The 14,295-nt window shown below is 44.7% G+C and overlaps 2 protein-coding genes across 5 annotated transcripts in view; one reads left to right on the plus strand and one right to left on the minus strand.

Moving 5' to 3' along the window:
* Positions 1-3,264, minus strand: part of dnah5 (dynein, axonemal, heavy chain 5) — an 84,355-nt gene extending 81,091 nt beyond the window's left edge. For both annotated transcript variants that reach the window (XM_068736073.1, XM_068736072.1), the window contains exon 1: positions 2,944-3,264. In XM_068736073.1, coding sequence (XP_068592174.1) covers positions 2,944-3,033 — 90 coding nt within the window. In that variant the 5' untranslated portion in view covers positions 3,034-3,264. The remainder of the gene's footprint in view (positions 1-2,943) is intronic.
* Positions 3,265-4,777: 1,513 nt separating this feature from the next.
* Positions 4,778-14,295, plus strand: part of triob (trio Rho guanine nucleotide exchange factor b) — a 93,953-nt gene continuing 84,435 nt past the window's right edge. For 2 of the 3 annotated variants that reach the window (XM_068736000.1, XM_068736002.1), the window contains exon 1: positions 4,782-5,130. In XM_068736000.1, the coding sequence (XP_068592101.1) occupies positions 5,061-5,130 (70 nt within the window). In that variant the 5' untranslated portion in view covers positions 4,782-5,060. Of the gene's footprint in view, positions 5,131-14,295 lie in introns of all 3 variants that reach the window. The other variant, XM_068736004.1, reaches the window with a different exon arrangement.

A 14,295-nucleotide genomic window follows, 5' to 3' on the forward strand; every position in this document is an offset into this window, starting at 1 on the left:
CCACCTTAATTGGCTTTGCTTTTCATGACATTAGAAAATTACAGGTTCCAACAAAGAAGACAAGGCAGAGAACAAGTGGCTTTGCTACAGTATGTGAGCGATCAGCCTTCTTATTCGCCACGTGAGAAAGGTTACTGCCCTGAAATGATGAGAGTGTTGCTCCTAAAAGGGGACCGCTAACTAGATAATGCGGTGTTGGATGACCGTCTGTCTGCAAACTAATTATCAAGGCCCTGCTCTCACCTTACAAGTCAATTACAACAAAGGGAAGGAGAGACAGGAGTGGGGGTTGTGTGTAGTGTGGGCAGATAACATTTTCTCACACACACACACACACACACACACACACACACACACACACACACACACACACACACACACACACACACACACACACACACACTGATAAAACATAGCGTCTCACTGTAGTATGAATTTAAAATGACCTTATAAGGAGACATTTGCCTCTTAAAGGTCACCAGGTTTCACAAACTAAACACCTCTTTGGAGATTGTATGCATTGCCATTGTGTGCTAACTGACCAATACTAGTCATGTAGCGACTGTAGCAACAGCTTCACAGGGTGAGAATATAATGGTGACGTTTGACATTGTACTTTGTCACATCAAATTCTTAAATGAAGAGCTGCAGTCTTACGGACATTTTCAAGGCGTATTCATATTTCCCTGTTTTGGCTTTTGTTGAGAAGACAATATTACAGGAAAAATGCAATTCTAATGCTCCTCCTCGTTGGCTTTTCTTTCACCGGAGCTGGAGAATTGCTTACAGCAGGATAGCGCTGTGCTTTCTGTAGGGCCTGCCTAAAGATCATGAATCCATTATGAAAAACATACAGAACTTTAACCTTAACAGACAACTATTTGACAATAATTGTTCATCAAGCAGAAATACAAAACATTTACTTGCTCTTGCTTCTCAAATACGAGAATTTGCTGTTTGTCTCCCTTGTATATCATTGTTAAATGAATACCATTTGGTTTTTGCATAAAACAATCTAAAAATGACACCTAGGGCTCTCTTATTTTGACATTTTATAGAATAAAATGAACGATCAGGAAAAGAATCATCTATATGTATATGATCATTGCAGCTCCAGTGGGGAAACCCTAATCATTCAACCAGTCAACACACACGCGCACACACACACACACACACACACACACACACACACACACACACACACACACACACACACACAAACAGAAGACGCACACACACACACACACACCTCACACTAATTATTATTAAAAAATTCCATTAGCTTTCACTGTGGCGTCCAGCAGATGAGAAGCACAGCTCTCTACACAAGGATCTGACTGACGATTTGATATTGAAGAAATGATTGCGAAGCTTTGCATTTAAAAGCAGTTGGGTCATCAATTTTTCAATATGCCATGACTGATTTTCAAAGTTGAACTGTCTGGTTTTGAGCTGCCATGAAACAGGAGAGTGCCTGTAAATTATAAATGAGGGGCTTGTGAGATGTGAAAGAAAAAGACACAGAGCGGGACCAAGACGGGAAAAAGGTCCACTACCCTCCCGGAGGACGCTCCCACTGCTACGAACACGGAGAGCCTAAACCCCGAAACAAATCCGCTTTAAAACCACACCTCCGAGGACTCTGCACTTTGACTCGCACCGTCTCTCCTTTGATGGACTTTGTTGTCCGTTTGGTTTCAACCACTCCTGCGATTACAAAACACTTTATCTAAAGTCTATTACTAGGCTAATACAAAATGGCCATAAGGACGACAAGCATAGGCTGAAAAAATAGTCTAACATCTTACACAGGGCAGGAATCAACAGCAAGTCTACCCACTGCAATTAACAGAAAAGACGAGGCAATGCTGCAGGTGCAGAGATGACACCGGCTGCTGTGAAAACACAACACTTCGACAACAAGTCTTGAGTCTTTTAGTCATTTCAAGTATTATATCAATACTATAATATATTGATCTGTCCAGATCGTGACAGTACAGGATTATTGTTATTTTGACGCTAATGCATAGATAGGAGGGCGGTGCTTTACTCTTATTTCAAACAGAGACAAACACAATGAACCTGCACAAACAGATGCTTACTGAGAACAGTGACTATTGCGATAATGACTGATGAAGAGCACTAGATGTCAAATCTTCCAGCCTTCATAGGCTTAGCTAACATTTCCTTAACTATACACTACCATCTAGTGGTTGGAGGCTCATAATGCAGCGTTACAATACGGTACGCTGTGCTCCAGCTGTTTTTGACTACTGCTGGGAGGCCCGCGAGTCTAATAGTGTGGTGGCTCTCAGAGTAATTGTCAGAGTGCAGGGGGTTCTTAAATTGAAAATGAAGTGCAGATTAATTCCATCACTCGGTTTCTTTTTTTCCCCACATAAGAGAGAAGGTAAGCGCAGGATAACCACCGCTGCACCCGGCTCTGCCTTAAATAAGGTGCTGGAAGCTCAAACTAATGGAATAGATATCTGCACACTTACATCTATGCAGAGCAGAAGGGGCATTTGACGTAAGCGTCACTCTTCCAACTGACATCATCCTATTTAGAGTTAGCCGCACCTAGCTGTGCCACTGTAAATAACTAGGTACGGTAGTGGAGGCCAATGTTACATTAAACATGAAATGATACAACATATTTGAACCCACTTGTTGTGTTTGTTTGAGGTGCACTAAGACGAAAGCAACACATGTGGCATTTTACATTACAACTTGACAAAAATGCTCATTGATGACAAAACAAGACACAAAATATAACCGAGCTTAGCCAGAAGAACCAAACCCAAAAATGTATATATATCAAAACGCATTATAAACACCATAGTCAGTCATAATGTTCCTCATATTAAGTGTTTACATTCCTCGGATACTGAGGAGGTTTTCCTCTTTTCAAGAGGTCGTTATCAAATTGAAATGAGGCCCTACCTGCGCTTCCCTGGAGGACTCCACTGGGACACTAGCTTGGGTGGGTCTGCTCCTGTAGCTGACTTTGGCGAGTCGAGAGCTGAAGGACATGGTTACAACACTCTCACACAAATGTCTCCTTTATTACCAGACTTCGAATTCTCATGCTTCATCGGCGTCGAGCGCCCTGCGTTGTTTATTCAGGGTTCTCTATGGGTTTTTTCAGATTTTGTTTTCCTGGTTGAAGCGCCTGGCCGTGCACGCGCTTTCCCTGCGGTGGTCGTGTCTTGTTAGTGGTTTCCAAGGGAATGAGGGAATTTGTTAAAAAAAAAAAAAAAAAAAAAGGGGGGCAAACGGGGGAAGTGGGCTGGACCCGAAAGATGAAGGTAGACAATTTATTCATTGTCTATTTATACCGTTTTCAAAATAAAATAAAAATACCGTAATCAACTGAACAGTTTAGAGTAGCCTGGACAGAAGTGCTTCAACGACCGTGGACTCAGAGCAAGTAAGCAGATTTAAAATGAAGTCACTTTTGGTTAATGGTAGCTTGCTGGTTTTGTAGAAGGTGGTGGAATTCGTGCCGTTATTGTTGGCCAACTTTTCTGAAAAAGCCAACTGCTCGTTCTGAAGTGTTTAAGTGTTGACTCTCCATCGCTGGCAACACATTTAGATAAGATAGTTTTACATTCCTGTCGACTGTTGATTAGCGTTAGGCCTATAGGCTAACGTTAAGTTAGTCAGTTATGCTCGTTTAACAGGCTAGCTGGTCAACTAGTTTTTACAAAAGGTCAATACTAACTTGTACTAAATTGTACACACTTTAAAACCCCTTTTTGCTTTGCCTGTGTTTTAGTCTTTCGTTTTGCAGCTATGTGTTTTACGAGGCGTTAGGAAACATTAGGCTTAATTAGTTACAGGTGTGCCGGCTGATTGCCCAGCTGCGCCAATCAGACTGATGACGTCACAGCCGTATGCATGGAACAGGCAACAGTCACGTGCACAACGTGTCTGTAAGGCAGGACGTCCGAATATTGATGTGATCGAGGACATATACATATTTTTTGTCTTATTTAATGAAGTCCCATATATTATTATTTGACGCTCGGCCGTCATATCAGAGCAATGTGTGAAGGAAACCGCTAGATGGCAGCAGTGCACTGTGCCCAGTTAAAGGAGCCGAGCCGCAGCTGTCGGTGAGAACTGGGTTAGATTTGTGGGGCAAATGACCTCATACTGTAGCATCATCTTCATCACTGGGAGATGAAGAGAGAATTAAACAGTCCTTCTGCTTCGTCGTCATTGCCATCCTCTTATCCGCTAAACCGCGAGGAGCCGCACGTGCAAACGAAATATTACACTTGTGAACGACTTGCAATCATCCAGTAGACCATAACTCTTATGAAACTAAATAATGCAACACAACACAAGAACTCAGTGACCTCGTGGGAATAACACACTCACGTTTTCGCAAGAATTCAGCTAATGGCTTATGATGAGGTATAGGAGAAGTGCTGCACTACTACTGATACTACTGTGACCATTACACGTCACCTACATTTAAACAAGCATGATGTTGTCGATGTGACATCCCCCATAACATCTGGGCTTGAAGCTTTTAAGGCACACAATCCGGAAGAATGACTCCCACGCAGCCCGCATCAGCACCGCAGTGAGTGACGATGGGGGCTGCCGATGTGCTGTGGCGCACGATAAATTTGGGTGGCGCACAATGCACCAAAACCCCCCGAAACGGAATCCCAGGATATCCCACCCCCACCCACCACTCGAGACGGAATAGCCCTCCTCCCTCAGACCTCCTCCCCTCCTCTTTTACCTCCGCCTTCTCTCACTATCAACCCCCCCATTCCTCTGCCTCACCCTCCCTCACCCTCCCTCATCCTCCCCTCACGTCCCAACTCGGGAGCGCCGCCGATCGGTCGCCAGGATTTTCCCTTCTCGGCCAAAATGGAGGAGGAGGTCTCTCGCGTAATGAAGAGAGCACAGCTTGTATGACCGGGATCTGCTTCAATGAAAGGCGTCGGGAGCCGCTTTTGCTGATAAATAGTTATTGCAACAATAAATAAAGCAACTATTGAGGATAGCTATCGCTATTTTCCGCACTAGCGACCACAGCCATGAGCGCAGGAGAGGGACTAGATGAGGCTGCGAAGGACGCGGCAGACATAGCGGCGTTTTTCAAATCCGGTAAGTCGGGAAGGGGCGAGTCTGGCTCTGGGAGGGATGCAGTAGAGCTGTCGGTGTGGTCACTGGTGGTCTGCCACATTGTTGCCAAAAAATGACAAAAAAAGAAGAAAAAAAAGAAGAAGCACGGACGGGTTTCATGAGCGAGTTGTGGGCGTCAGAGGTGCTGGAGATGCGCACATCCTTGTAGTTATTTACCACGTTTCAAGTCCGCTGACTTGTCATATCTCGCAGCCTTTGATGACAGCAGATTAAATAACACCTCCTGGAATATGTGCGTTTGATTATTAGGCAGTGACCCCATTTTGTGTTGGTCCAAGTATTTCCACAAGGTGTGGATGGTTACAGCTCGACCACAGCCTCTCCGTGCTTTACGACTATTGCGTCGTTGCAGGATGCATCCATCACGAGCCCATTGGATGTGGGTCGAGCATTCTGATAAATGATGTTCTTGTTTTCAGAGGTGTGTGTGGATTGAAGACTGTCGTACACGAACGCGGGGTCATGCGTCACTCTCTTAACCCAGGGCTCACATCTGACGCATGGATAGAGGCTAGGCCATGGATGCACGTATGGGCAATAGGTTGCGCTCAACGCACTGGGCCCGTCTGATATGATGGCATCATGCTAACAAATAAGGATAGGCCTGCTTGTACCTTATCACTCTGCACCCTAAACATAAGCACCGTATAGAGGGGGCTGCATGCTGCCCGATATCAAGTGATGACACTGTACTGCACGTTGTTGCTCTCAGAAACATTATTATCTAATATTATAATGTTGTTATTAGTATCTGTAGGGGCAAGGTGTAATGTTCATTACATGAGCATTCTCTCTCCAATGATAATAATCCCTTACTCTGCTTTATATCCCATTCCTATAAGAACGTGTGTTTTTGCTGTGATGTTAGGCATATTTAACATGGTTCCCATTAACGTGTGATGTACTTTTTTTTTTCCAAACCTGTATAACAAGCATTTGTTGGAGTGTGAAAACACGGTGTGGCACGTTTTAGACTTTTCAACGTCGCGTGTGTAGATTAGATATCGATGTGGCTAATAACTCACCACCAAGCCCCCACTTGTTCCAACCTTGTAAAATACGTATTCAACCCAATGTGACACAGGCATCGGGACGCCGAGGAATGCTACATAGCTTTTGAAAAAGGTACATTTGAAATAAAAAGTGCATAAATATGTCTCCACCATTAGAGAGGGACCACCTCTGATGCACACCAGAAGAAGCAGCTGTGTCTCTCTCTCTCTCTCTCTCTCAGCTGTTTCTCTCAGTGACACCTGGTGCCTGAGGGTCTGCTGCTCACTATTATTGCAAATTGCACACCCAGGAACACACACAGACAACATGTCCACCTAAGTGCATATGAAGATATGAATGCATGCATGTGCATACACACACACACACACACACACACACACACACATATAGGCCTACTTCATACTTTTTAAAATCACATACGTTCTCCTAGAAGTTGCCTCTGCCAGTCAGACTGTTAGGAATGTTGTCAAAGTGGATTGTTTTCAAATGTTGCAGTCCTTCTTACGGTCGGTTGGAAGCCTGCCAATGGGTTTTCCTATAGCTGTGTTGTATCAGGCTGGAAAGTTGGCTCACAGCGAAGTTGGACTGCTTGGATGTTTATGTAGCGGCAAACGCAGTTCATACAGTATTCATGACGGAGACAGAAATAGGTTACGGCCTCAGGAAACTTTAATAAGATACTATTATCAAGAGAAAGCATTGAACCTTTCTGTGCTGTTAAAATGGAGAATAGCACTTTGTGTCGTTTATGCAATTAATTCAAATATGTTATTGATCTCATTCAGTTTATCAATCTGAAATTGAAAACATTTGCTCCTTTTACTTTAACTCTATTATAAATATGATCAATCACACATACAGATCAGCATTTTGTCCAAACATGGTATGAGATGTTTTGTCATTCATGCTTTCATCCCTGTGGTTCCTGTAGCTTCACGGTGAAGGACCAGTAGTGATGGCCGCCCCGCTCCCTGTAGCCTCTCCAGCAGACTCCCTGATTGCTGCCAGCTTGTTGCACGTTGAAATCTTGGCACAGAGCTGCTCATCCTGGTTGATCCCCAGCGCTTTATCTCAGGGGCTCTGCGTGTGTGTGTGTGTGTGTGTGTGTGAGTGTGGATGCACTTTGCTGCAGTAGTTAGCGAGCGAAGGATAGAATATGTCCCATTCTTCTCCTGAAAGAGAACTGAAGTGATTGACCGGCTGTCTGAGCTGCTTTGATCGCGGGCTAAGAGGTCGACGTAGTGTGAGAGTAACTCACTGACTGGCTGGATAGCTGAATGAGAGTTTAGCTGCAGAGCTGTCTTTCCATCAAATCCATCAGAAGGTGTTTAAGAATCCTAATCTTCGATCCTGCACTGTTTTCTTTTTCGTCACCTGAATCAATGATATTCTCATCAGCCCTTGACAATTGACGCACCTCTTTGCGTGATTATTTTTGGTGAGCAGATGGAGCTCCATCTCTGAGTCCCACACTGCTGCCGTGGATCACAGCTCAGCTGCTGAGTCACTCTCCCGAGTTGCTCATGCCGTGATTTAGCATCCAATTCCTGAAATGATTGCGACTGAGATGAGAAATACACAACCGCTCTCTTGAACGCTTAGAAGACAGGAACTACGTTTGTTCTTCCAACCTTCATCATCCCATCACGCTCAGCTGTCCAGGTGTTTTTTAAAGCATTGAGATACAAAACCACTCTCTGTAACTATATTTAGTTGTTTATAAATAACTTAGTCAGCTGACTGTCAGACCAATAAAGTCTTATTCTGTTTTCAGTAGGTTCATGAAAGCACGCCTTTTCTTTCCTGTTTGGATTGTTGGTTTGGACTTAAATGAAGCATTCCTCAAAGTGACACATCCATTAACATACTGCTGGTTATGCACCTTAGCAGCATTCAACATATTGGATGATTTGATCAAGGCAAGTTGCTCATTGCTAGGGCTTTTCTTAGTTGAATTTTCATTAGCATGAATGCTAATCAATGTCGTATGTTTGGGTTTGATTCACTGCCTATCAATACCTTTACTTCTGTCTCCTCAAAATGCTTATGTCATGTATTATGTTCTAGGAGTAGATGAGTGAGGGTGGCGCTCTCCTTCTCGGTCTGAAGAGCCACGTGCATTTCCTACGGTGGCCCCGAGAGCTCAACTTAAATCAAGAAAACACACGCAAATATGAACAACACGAGCCGACGAAGGAGCATCTTCACCAACACGTGTGCAGCGTTTTCAAAGCATGAATTGATGAATTGTAGATATGAATCAACGGTGTGCATGTATCTCTTTAGAGTGAGCATGCATGACAGATATGGTACGCTGTTCCCTGTAGGACCTCACACCCGGGTTTGTCCTCTGCTGTCATGGAAAGCTGGAACTCGATGTTTATTCTTGAAATGGCCGATGGCGTAACACTCGCATCACTAGCAATGTGAGTTTCTCAATCCATGGAACAAAGCAAAACTGGACTTGGGTCTAAACCCGGATCAATTCGCAGGGCCACCAAAACCAGATCAAGCCAATCCTTTTCATAATTGGGCTTCAAACCTTCCCAAAATCTGTAGTGCGTTATAAATTGAAAGGCACGTTAACGCTGTGCTACCTTCCTCTGCAGCTTCTGATGGTTCAGCATTCCTTAATGTGCAGTCATGTTTTGCAACGCAGAGCCACCGTCTCTTTCTGAACGTAGCTTCATGCCATTAGCTCCCCATGAACTACAAATCCTGTGGTCACTCAGTGAGGCAGTACACCTTTAGGTTATTAACCACTGTTAAATATATCACAGCGCTATGGACACAGCCATCTCGGCAAAACCAAAAATAACATTTGCGCGCACGATATTACAACTTCTTTTTTTTTTACAAGGTATTAATTCATAGATAGTCTCTTGAGTGGTACGTAATGAATTTACTGGGCCTTTGCAATCGCATTATTGTACAGAACTGCACTGTGAAACTCGATTAAGACGTAGAAGCAGCCAGATGTACCATACGCAAGATTAAATAACTGTCTGAACAAGTTGCTTCAGAGCCGTATCCCCAGTGACAACTACAGTGGTCATCAGACAATGGTCTTCAGACAGTGGTCTTCAGTCAGTGGTCTTCAGTCAGTGGTCTTCAGTCAGTGGTCTTCAGACAGTGGTCATCAGTCAGTGGTCATCAGACAGTGGTCATAAGACAGTGGTCTTCAGTCAGTGGTCATCAGACAGTGGTCTTCAGTCAGTGGTCTTCAGACAGTGGTCATCAGTCAGTGGTCATCAGACAATGGTCATCAGACAATGGTCTTCAGTCAGTGGTCTTCAGTCAGTGGTCTTCAGACAGTGGTCATCAGTCAGTGGTCATAAGACAATGGTCATCAGACAATGGTCTTCAGTCAGTGGTCTTCAGTCAGTGGTCTTCAGACAGTGGTCATCAGACAGTGGTCATCAGACAATGGTCTTCAGACAGTGGTCTTCAGTCAGTGGTCTTCAGACAGTGGTCATCAGACAATGGTCTTCAGACAGTGGTCTTCAGTCAGTGGTCTTCAGTCAGTGGTCTTCAGACAGTGGTCATCAGTCAGTGGTCATCAGACAGTGGTCATAAGACAGTGGTCTTCAGTCAGTGGTCATCAGACAGTGGTCATCAGACAGTGGTCATAAGACAGTGGTCTTCAGTCAGTGGTCATCAGTCAGTGGTCATCAGACAGTGGTCATAAGACAGTGGTCTTCAGTCAGTGGTCATCAGACAGTGGTCTTCAGTCAGTGGTCATCAGACAGTGGTCTTCAGACAGTGGTCATAAGACAGTGGTCTTCAGTCAGTGGTCATCAGACAGTGGTCATAAGACAGTGGTCATAAGACAGTGGTCTTCAGTCAGTGGTCATCAGACAGTGGTCTTCAGTCAGTGGTCTTCAGTCAGTGGTCTTCAGTCAGTGGTCATCAGACAGTGGTCTTCAGTCAATGGTCTTCAGTCAATGGTCTTCAGTCAGTGGTCTTCAGTCAGTGGTCATCAGACAGTGGTCTTCAGTCAGTGGTCTTCAGTCAGTGGTCATCAGACAGTGGTCTTCAGTCAATGGTCTTCAGTCAGTGGTCTTCAGTCAGTGGTCATCAGACAGTGGTCTTCAGTCAGTGGTCTTCAGTCAGTGGTCTTCAGACAGTGGTCATCAGTCAGTGGTCATCAGACAGTGGTCATAAGACAGTGGTCTTCAGTCAGTGGTCATCAGACAGTGGTCATCAGACAGTGGTCATAAGACAGTGGTCTTCAGTCAGTGGTCATCAGTCAGTGGTCATCAGACAGTGGTCATAAGACAGTGGTCTTCAGTCAGTGGTCATCAGACAGTGGTCTTCAGTCAGTGGTCATCAGACAGTGGTCTTCAGACAGTGGTCATAAGACAGTGGTCTTCAGTCAGTGGTCATCAGACAGTGGTCATAAGACAGTGGTCATAAGACAGTGGTCTTCAGTCAGTGGTCATCAGACAGTGGTCTTCAGTCAGTGGTCTTCAGTCAGTGGTCTTCAGTCAGTGGTCATCAGACAGTGGTCTTCAGTCAGTGGTCTTCAGTCAATGGTCTTCAGTCAATGGTCTTCAGTCAGTGGTCTTCAGTCAGTGGTCATCAGACAGTGGTCTTCAGTCAGTGGTCTTCAGTCAGTGGTCATCAGACAGTGGTCATCAGACAGTGGTCTTCAGTCAATGGTCTTCAGTCAGTGGTCTTCAGTCAGTGGTCATCAGACAGTGGTCTTCAGTCAGTGGTCTTCAGTCAGTGGTCTTCAGTCAGTGGTCATAAGACAGTGGTCTTCAGTCAGTGGTCATCAGTCAGTGGTCATCAGACAGTGGTCTTCAGTCAGTGGTCTTCAGTCAGTGGTCATCAGACAGTGGTCTTCAGTCAGTGGTCATCAGTCAGTGGTCTTCAGTCAGTGGTCTTCAGTCAGTGGTCATAAGACAGTGGTCTTCAGTCAGTGGTCTTCAGTCAGTGGTCTTCAGACAGTGGTCTTCAGTCAGTGGTCATCAGACAGTGGTCTTCAGTCAGTGGTCATCAGACAGTGGTCATAAGACAGTGGTCTTCAGTCAGTGGTCATCAGACAGTGGTCTTCAGTCAGTGGTCTTCAGTCAGTGGTCTTCAGACAGTAGTCATCAGACAGTGGTCATAAGACAGTGGTCTTCAGTCAGTGGTCTTCAGTCAGTGGTCGTCAGTCAGTGGTCATCAGACAGTGGTCTTCAGTCAGTGGTCATCAGACAGTGGTCTTCAGTCAATGGTCTTCAGTCAGTGGTCATCAGACAGTGGTCTTCAGTCAGTGGTCTTCAGTCAGTGGTCTTCAGACAGTAGTCATCAGACAGTGGTCATAAGACAGTGGTCTTCAGTCAGTGGTCTTCAGTCAGTGGTCGTCAGTCAGTGGTCATAAGACAGTGGTCTTCAGTCAGTGGTCATCAGACAGTGGTCTTCAGTCAATGGTCTTCAGTCAGTGGTCTTCAGTCAGTGGTCATCAGACAGTGGTCTTCAGTCAGTGGTCGTCAGTCAGTGGTCATAAGACAGTGGTCTTCAGTCAGTGGTCATCAGACAGTGGTCTTCAGTCAGTGGTCTTCAGACAGTGGTCTTCAGTCAGTGGTCATCAGACAGTGGTCTTCAGTCAATGGTCTTCAGTCAGTGGTCTTCAGTCAGTGGTCATCAGACAGTGGTCTTCAGTCAGTGGTCATCAGTCAGTGGTCATCAGTCAGTAGTCATAAGACAGTGGTCTTCAGTCAGTGGTCTTCAGTCAGTGGTCATCAGTCAGTGGTCATCAGTCAGTAGTCATAAGACAGTGGTCTTCAGTCAGTGGTCATCAGTCAGTGGTCATCAGTCAGTAGTCATAAGACAGTGGTTCGTTGCAAAGATCTGCTGTTTACGTAATCTGTGAAACAATACTGTGTGAAAGTGGCTTCTTGTCGACTCATTACTTATGCAAACAGGCTTTCAACTATATGTGTATGAGTGTCTTTGCAGTCTGCAGCGCTAAATAATAGATTTTTATACCAGAAGAATAATTGATAGGCAGAAGCATAAGTGATTACCTCTGCTATGTATTGCACGGGCAGCTTTTTAAAAACCCCTATGCTTTTGAAAAAAATTGACAATGTGCTCAATTTCGACTGACAGCAGCAGTCTAAGTAAACACCAATGATGTGTGTTGCACCTATGCATGCTTTGTTTAACAGGTTGTCGTTTAGTGCATCTTGCATTGAGGATAGAAGCCAGATATTAGCGTCACCAATAGCAGTGTCAGTATTGACAACGCAGCGAGGCATTTCCCTCTGTGCCCAAAGTGAACCGACTGACCTGTGCCAGTGCAGTCTGTAACGAGAGCCAAATCACAGAGCAGAGATTCTTCATCTTCTTAGTCATAGTCCATGAAAGCATAATGACCCGACGATATCTCGCATGCTCTATAATCATAGATGAGAACGAGGACTTCGATAGGCCGTGCAGCAGGCATCTTGGAGTGCATGATGTACAGTAGGCAGCACTGTTAGAGAGGGAGAGGGGTGAATGGGAAGTCAACGACAAATGAAGACAGTCAATGAGAATATAGAATAGAGGGGAAAGTGAGTGAGCTTCAGAAAGGGAGGACATGACATACTTAGAGGGACAAACAAGCCTTCACTCATCAAATTATAGAGCTCAGGCTTGGGTGGAGCACACCCTGCAAAATGTAGGCTGCTCTGCTCTGCTCTCCACGAGGCTGAAACCCTCTGCTTGCATCCAGGGGCACAGCCTAATTGGCAGTTGGTCAGAGTTAAAAACCATGAGCTTAGGTTGGCATTGCCTGCGCCGCTAAATCGCCTGGGCTATCTCACGTATTCAACTCAGGGAGAAGGGGAGGACTAGCTTGAACGACATATACATCTGTATAGTTGATATGACCGACGTATTAAGCGCAACATATTAAAGCCCTGCACAGCAATATCTGTCGACCGAGCTAAACTCAAAGTGCCACGACGATCGGTCTGATAAGTTCTTTTGGCTTCTTGGCAAAAACCTTCAGATTTTACTGGTCAGTATTTTAGTTCACCGGCAGGATTGTAAGCACATTCTTTTACGATCCGCATTGTAGTAGTTGTTCAACAATCCAATGCAACAGCATGTCTCAACATGACACAGTAGCGAAATGAAACAGTGGCATTGATTGTATGTGTGAAGAGTCTAAATCAGATGGTTCCAGAACTCTTCAAATCCAACAAAGATAACTAGATATTTAGGAGTGGTTACAGCCGGTGCATCCCATCCCATATGACTGCAATGTCGGGGTTTTGATTTCTGCTTTGGGACCATACTCCCGTTCCCCATTTCTACACCGTCATCTGTCATCAAGAAAAGACTAAAATTCCTAAAAATGATAGAAATAGAGCGCTTGCTGCAAAATACAGGGAAACAAAAAGAAACAAAAAAGGACTGTTATGTACTCTAAATTGTTGTAGCTGTGACCTATGGCACAGCACAGTGAACAAAAACATTGAATACACAAAACTCACAAAAGAATACATTTTTGATCTTCTAATCATCAAATACAAACGGTCACATCCCGGCTAATGAGCATGCCTAAACATGAGTGATTCCAGACCAGTGTACTGTATGTGAGGAAGACGTGTTTGCAATAAGCCTACTGTATGCTCCCGATACCTTCCAGATGTTGGGATGCTTGCTATAGCGCGTTCCTCTCTTGGTGTTTGTTGGAGAGTTTTATGGTGAAGACAAAATGAAGAAGGTAGCACAGCGAGGCAATTACCTATTTTACGGCCAGACCACGCTGATCGATCTCATCAGAGACTCTCAAGCTTTTTCGAGAGAGTCGTAATACACTTTACGGGCGTGTAACCTCCTCCCCCCCCCCCCCCTTCATCTCAACAAGTTATTGATTGGTGTAAAATGTCATGTACATCTATGACAGGGGTCACTGTGAAGACACACACAAGGACCAGGGGCTTCTTCTTTCAACACAGAGAAGATGTGCAGATGTACTCCAGTCCGTTTAAACTGAAGCTGGGCAAATATGTTAGCTTGGCATTCATTTTCTGGACAGTTTGAACTAAATGTCACGACATACTGGAGCTTTATGTTTATTACACAATGCAATGGAGAGCAGTCAGGGGCTACTGCTGAAGACCTCAGTAA

Source organism: Cebidichthys violaceus, unplaced genomic scaffold (genome assembly GCF_023349555.1).
Source record: "Cebidichthys violaceus isolate CVI_PGR_0920_01 unplaced genomic scaffold, fCebVio1.0.p SCAF_7, whole genome shotgun sequence".
Taxonomy (NCBI): Eukaryota; Metazoa; Chordata; class Actinopteri; order Perciformes; family Stichaeidae; genus Cebidichthys; species Cebidichthys violaceus.